Genomic DNA, 7,006 nt, shown 5'->3' on the forward strand with positions numbered 1-7,006 from the left:
AAAGCAAGTGTGAGATCCATGTACACACGAAAAGGTTAAATGTTATAAAATACCTACATTTGTGCAAAACAATAAGATTAAAATAAAAATAATTAAATAGGCTTTCACTATACATGTGTAGAACAAAATTTACAATTAAGTTATAAATGTTATTAAAGGGGAAATGTATGTACAAATGTTATGTACAGAAAATTACATATTTGAATATATCATATGCGTCCGGTTGTACAATATATATATATATATATATATATATATATATATATATATACATACAGTACATGTACACAAACACCTACATATGCATATTATCATGCATGCATGGGCACATTATCTATATATACATAAATTTATCTATCTACCTATCTATCCATCCATCCAATCATTTGAACTCCCCAATACATTTTCTTTTCCTTTTGTTTTTCAATATTTCAACACATTTTTAAAGAATTTTCAGTGATATTTTCTTTTTCCATTGCTTGACATAATTAAACGACAGTTTTAAAAACAAATCACATATCAATCACTTCATCGTTTTCAGTCATTTCAAGAGTTAATGTTTCACAAAGTATCACATAATCCCAAGGTGTTTTTCAATTGTACAGCCAACAGTATAGATAGAGGGATGCTCTAGCAAAACTTTTGTACTCATTATTCATTGTTTCGACTAAAAATTTTAGTCATAGACTAAGACAATTAAAAAAAACAAACATATATACTGATTTTTCATCATCTAATAAGAACAAAACTATGATTTCATTGTATGGGATGAAATCTAATCAGAATTCATGTGAAGACGGGGTCTTAGTTCGTAAATAGATTGGGCCCGTTGAGAATGTTGAGAAACACAAACTCAGACATTAAACGTTGATTTTGAACGTTAACTGGTGCACGGCGACATATATTCTGTTAACTGATGCTGTGACTTTGAAAGGAGGAGGCAGCAGATAAACATGGAGGTCGAGGTGACTCGGCCGTGTCGAAGGGCACCTCAGACAGTGGCGTGGTGATGGACAACAAAGAGTGCATGTTGCCTGGAGTCGTGCCCTTTCAGCTTCCTCCTTTGATCTCTGAGAGTGTAGGGAAAAGACAGGCAACACAAACAGGTGAGAACATACATACAGTACACGCATCAAGCACAGATTTATTTAAAGCAGTGTTTCTCTAATGGGGGTACCTAGGGGTACGCAATGGCACCACTTGAGAGAGAGAATTGGAAAATTAACAAATAAGGTATCGGTCTCTGATTCCACCCCAGGCGTGATATGATAAAATGATCAAATGATAAAAACTATAGAAATATATCTATTCAGGAGCCACTAAATCAGTGTTTTTCAGCCTTTGGGTCAGGACCCCATGTGGGGTCGTCTGGAGTTTAAATGGGGTCGCCTGCAATTTCTAAAATTGTTTTGAATTATTCATTTAAGAAAAAAATAAAATGACATAATCTTAAACAAGTCTATTTCTAATCTTTAACTTTGTGAAATATAAATCTAGTTCAACTAAAATGCAGAAAAACAAATATAATCAAAAATTAACTATAGAAAAAAAAAATGTTTTTGGGGTCGCCAGAAATTCTTGATATCAACCATTGCACTAAACACTGTTTCTTTCCACTTATTTACAAAATGAGATTTTTAAAAAAATGTGTGTTATTACTCATTCATTCCATCATTATGATCTATAGTTGTTTTTAAATAGTTTTCTAAGCAAAATGTTGTAGTCAGACAAAAGGGGGTACTTGGATTCAGAAATAAGAAAAAGGGGGTACTTGAGCCAAAAAAGTTTGAGAACCACTGCTTTAAAGGATCAACATAATTTATTTAAAGTTACTTCCACGGCTGCATTTGAAAGATCATCTTCTGCAGGTTTAAAGCAGGGTGGAAGTCCAGCACAGGAGCGTTTGAAGTCCAGTGAGATCCTGGAGGAGCTCCTCAATGAGGGCATCATCCCAGGACAGAGCACATCAGGAGAGGCCACTGGCATCATGGTACGTGTGTGAGACTTATAGAGAGACAATAAGAACCCCGAAAACAATGCATCATCAATTCAAAAACTATTATACATGTGATTCCTAAAGGTGGGATCTGACTGTACTGGAGGCGGACCCTGGGCAATTGCATTGAAAGCTTTGAGTAATCAGTTTTAAAGTTGATTTCATAATCTCTGTAAATATGTTGGATACATATTTATATTTAAAAAAAAGTTATCCAAACTACATAATAATGTCAGGTGATTAATATCAGTACATTCTTCAGTATAGTGTTTTTCAACCTTGGAGTCTCACCCCATGTGGGGTCGCCTGGACTTAAAATGTGGGTGCCTGAAATGTCTAGTAATTGGTAAAAAAGTATAAAATATATAAAATAAATAAAATGAAATAGAAAATAATGTTTTTAAATGTTTTGAGTAATTATTCTTTTTCAAATCCACATCACACAATAAGCATCAAATAACTGTATCCTGTACTTGAACTTTCCCAAATGTAAATTTTGTTCAAATAAAATGCAGTATGAAAATGTCTAAGGTGACACAGTCATCACTTTGTGCGCTAATCATGGCTATTCTCTATTTGTAACACACTTTAAAAAACATGACCAAAAAAAACAAAAAAGTAATTTGTTTAATTGCAATAATAAAACATTTATTGCTGTCATGAAATGATTGCACTACTGTTGACGTTTAACAACAGGTGATGACAAGAAATAAAAAAATAAAATAAAAAAATTAAAATGAACATGACCAAAACTAATTCTAGAAAAAAAAAATCACATTTGTGATATCAAAATGAGATCACGACCCAAAAAAGGTTGGGAACATCTGGGTGAGAGGCTGGGTTCAATATTCTAGGAAAATTCCATTTAGAAATTTTGGGGTGGAAGTTGGAAGATTTTCCGATCCATGCATCCATCCATCCATCCATCCATCCATCCATCCATCCAACCATTGACATTTATTTAATACCTGGTTCTCTTCAGGTTCAGGGCCACACATTGGGGCTGGTCTTCATATGTTTGTGTTGCCTTATAGTTAGTGTGTGTTGTTGCTGATTTTTTTAAAATGTATTTTTCAGTTGAATAACAGTGAAGAGAGCAGACGGAGGCCTCCTGCCAGACTGGAATCTCTGAGCACCAAAAATACTCAAAGTGTCCTCAACAGGGACGAGATTGACCAGAAGATGAGACAGGCAGAGGTGAGACGGAAGGTACACCATGTGTGTAAGTGACAGTTTTCAGATCTTTACCATCACTTATTTCTATGTCAGTCAAGGGGGGACGAGCTCAAAACACAAGTAGAGTCTTCGGTTGCTCGTCGTCCTGCTCCTCCTGCTCCTCCTGCTCCTGCTGCTGAGGAGGAGGATGATGATGCCTTCCTCACACCTGTGGAGCTGCTGCAGTCAACTCTCCCTGCTGACGCTGGCCCTGCTCTGCAGCTTCACATCAACGCCATACGTGAAGTTGCTGAGGGAGAAGGCAGCACGAGAGTTATTGATGAGAGCGAGTGTAGACCAGACAGTGGAGGAGCGGAGGAGACCACAGGAAGAGAGCAGCAATGGATGAGGAGGGGGGGTGGAAGTGAAGGTGAAGAGCGAGGGAGTCAAAGTGTTGTGAAGGAAGATGACGAGGTCACGAAAGTGGAGGAGTTGATGGTTGGTCAGCTAGTCACAGCTTTGGAGGAGCTGGAGAATGATTCCAGCTTTCAACATGGTGAGGAACAAGAGGGAACATTCTAATTAAAGGAGCTGTTCATTAGAACAGGTAAGGGTATGTAAAAGGTATATATTTGGCATAAGTTATGAATGCAAAAACATTTTATCTAATGACTAATGGAAAAAAACACTGCACAAATTAATTGAAGGAGTTTTTTAAAATTTAAAATCAAATACTTATACATTACATTTTGTTTTATTCAAAGCTGTGAAAGAATATCTGCTGTTTGCACTCTATGCTGTTCTTATGTTAGACACATGGTGGCGCTGTTTCAGTGATGTCAACACTTGTGTGAGCAGTCTGTAAGTTAAACTTCCCATAGGAGGTTTGAATTCATGTCAGGAACTTAGGGGCCTGCTTTGTAAAAATGTAAAGACACAGTTATTATAAATAAATACATTTTAAACTTTTCTGTGTATGTGGGTGGTGTTTGTTCAGAAACGTTATTTAAATTTTTTTTTTTAAACCAACCAAACAAGGAAACACTGTTACCTTGGAGTGTTTCAGTGACCTTTGACCTTCAGTTCTCCTCAATGGTACAGGTGGGTTAAAGCCAGAGGTGGACAAAGTACTCATCTATATGACTAAAGTAAATGCAAAAAAATAAAAAAAATGACTCAAAAATCATAGAAAATGACAAAAAAAAAAATACACAAAATTCAATTAAATTCAACTTTATTTGTATAGTGAAAATTACAACAAAGTCTTCTCAATGCAAATACACAAAAGCCACTTCAAAAACACAATATGACAACAATAATACACAGACATATATACAAATATATGCAAAATGGCAATAAAAAATGATGCAAAATGACTCTAAAAATGTACAAAACGATAACAGAAACACAAAACAACAACGCAGACCAACAAATTGATAGGTAAAATATAGAAAATGTCAGCAAAATACACAAAAATAAAGAAAAATATACAAAATGACAACTAAATTACACTAAGTGACTCCAAAAAACACAAACACCATCAAAGACACACACATAAGAGAAAAATATACAAAATAACAACAAAAAACAAACAGAAACCCTCAGATTGGTCATTATTCTAAATGCCGACATGAATGTTTACAACGTGACCCTTGGATCAGACTAACACAGTTTTGTGGCCCCCCGCTGTGATGAACGGAACCCATCTCTGAACTAAAGTTTCATAAGGGTTTAAAACTAGGATTAAGCTCCATCAGCTTACATACAGACACAATGAGATCATGTGACCTGAGCTCATCGCCATTGTGGATCCTTAGAAACCTGATATTGGTCCCCCTGTTTGACTCCACTGTGACTTTACAGAATAAGCGTGTGCATGAATAAAACAGTGAAGGAACAGAGAAGCTGCGGAAAGTGGCTTCATCAGGTTGCATTTGAAACATTCGGGTGTGACATCTGTAAGACGTGATGCGTTTGGCCTGAGAATCAACCAGGTTGTGATTATCTGATAAAGCAAATTAACTTAATGTAGTTAAATTATCATATTAGCAGCAGCGATAAAAGTCCTGGTGGTGTTTTATAGATATATTAAGGGATTCTAAACCCCACATAGGAAAAGAAGTTTTAATGCTCCATTATGTGTTTGACAGAGGTGGGGATGGATCTACTAAGTCTATGTTATGTAGGCCAGCAGCAGCAGCAGCAGCAGAGCCGCCATCAATGATTAACAGCAGACTTCCCTCTCACATTACTGGAAGATAATTACTCATCTTAACTGAAACTCAAAGTAGGACTCCAGAAACCAGTGGGCCTCAGGGATTATTTTAGCCACTGATGCTTAGACACTGTTGATTAGATTAATGTCTCACGACGCGCTCTTAAAACAGACCGTGATCAGTTCACCTCATCTGATTAGATCACTGAGAGAGTCTGAACCTCAGCACGAGTATTCTGCTCATCTTTATAGTGATTAACCAACACAATCACCAGCAAAACAAACTATTAGCAATACATATATATATACAGTATATATATGTATGAAATAAATGAATGGACATGTTTATACATTCTCATACGTGTAACTTCATTAGATGATGATCATACTTTGACATGACATACTTTGTCATAATGAAGTTTCAAACATGAAACTAATGCATGTTCTCCAAGTGTGTTTTAATACTGATAATAATGTGTTTAAATAAGGAAAAATTCAAGTTAAAGCAATTATAATAAGAATGATAGCGATAATGATAGTAATAAAATAATAATAATAGCTTACAATAGGAAGAAGAAGAACGATAATGATAATATTAATAACGAGAACGCAAACCTTCACGCCAAAGCATTCATGACATAAGGTCTATTAATTTTGTCAAAATGTGTTAAGTACTTTTGACATAATCCTGCTAACATATAAACAAACACATACATACAGGTGAAAATATCACCTCCTTGTTAGAAAAAGCAATTATGGCCTTTATTTATAGTTATTATAATAATAATAATTTTAATAATAATGTGTTGCACCTGCATGTCTCTCTTCTTGAGTCTTTCTCCTTTGAGCTGCTGCATGATTAGGTGGAAAATCCAAACCATCTCATTTCTTCTTTTTGGTATGGAGGAGCAGCAACTCTACTCTGAGCTCCTCATGCATGCCCAGCACCTTGCTGAGGAAGACGAGATTGGCTGCTTGTGTGTGAAGTCAGTCTGAACCTTTGCTCCTTCTTCTTGATTCATTAAAACTTGGTCCGTTTCATCTTTCTGATACTTTATTATTATTATTATTATTATTATTATTATTATTATTATTATTATTATTATTATTATAATAATTATTATAATTATAATAATAATAATAATAATAATAATAATAATAATAATTATTATTATTATTAATAAAATTATAATAATAATAATAATAATAATAATAATAATTATTATTATTATTATTATTAAAATTATTATTATTATTATTATTATTATTATTATTATTATAATAATAATAATAATAATTATTATTATTATTATTATTATTATTATTATTAAAATTATTAATTATTATTATTATAATAATAATAAATAATAATAATAATAATAATAATAATAATAATAATTATATTATTATTATTATTATTATTATTATTATTATTATTATTATTATAATTATAATTATTCTAATGGACTGAGGGTTGTGTGATAGGTTTTGTGTTTGTGGATGGTTGATCAGGGATGGTGCAGTCCCAGGCTTCCCAGCTGTTGGGTCTCTGCGGTGGGCGGGCTGGTGAGACTGGGACGGTCTGGGTAAACTGGGTGGAGTCTGGAGGCCAGCGCTTTTTAGGGAATGGCTCTGAAAAA

At 34.1% G+C, this 7,006-nt stretch overlaps 1 protein-coding gene across 1 annotated transcript in view; it reads left to right on the plus strand.

Annotated features, from left to right (window-relative positions):
- Positions 1-3,855, plus strand: part of stmnd1 (stathmin domain containing 1) — a 4,805-nt gene extending 950 nt beyond the window's left edge. The window contains exons 2-5 of the mRNA XM_028461741.1: positions 935-1,106; positions 1,869-1,990; positions 3,074-3,193; positions 3,266-3,855. Coding sequence (XP_028317542.1) covers positions 935-1,106; positions 1,869-1,990; positions 3,074-3,193; positions 3,266-3,733 — 882 coding nt within the window. The 3' untranslated portion in view covers positions 3,734-3,855. The remainder of the gene's footprint in view (positions 1-934; positions 1,107-1,868; positions 1,991-3,073; positions 3,194-3,265) is intronic.
- The last annotated feature ends 3,151 nt before the right edge of the window (positions 3,856-7,006 follow it).

The sequence above is a fragment of the Gouania willdenowi genome, chromosome 11 (assembly GCF_900634775.1).
Source record: "Gouania willdenowi chromosome 11, fGouWil2.1, whole genome shotgun sequence".
In the NCBI taxonomy this organism is placed as follows: Eukaryota; Metazoa; Chordata; class Actinopteri; order Blenniiformes; family Gobiesocidae; genus Gouania; species Gouania willdenowi.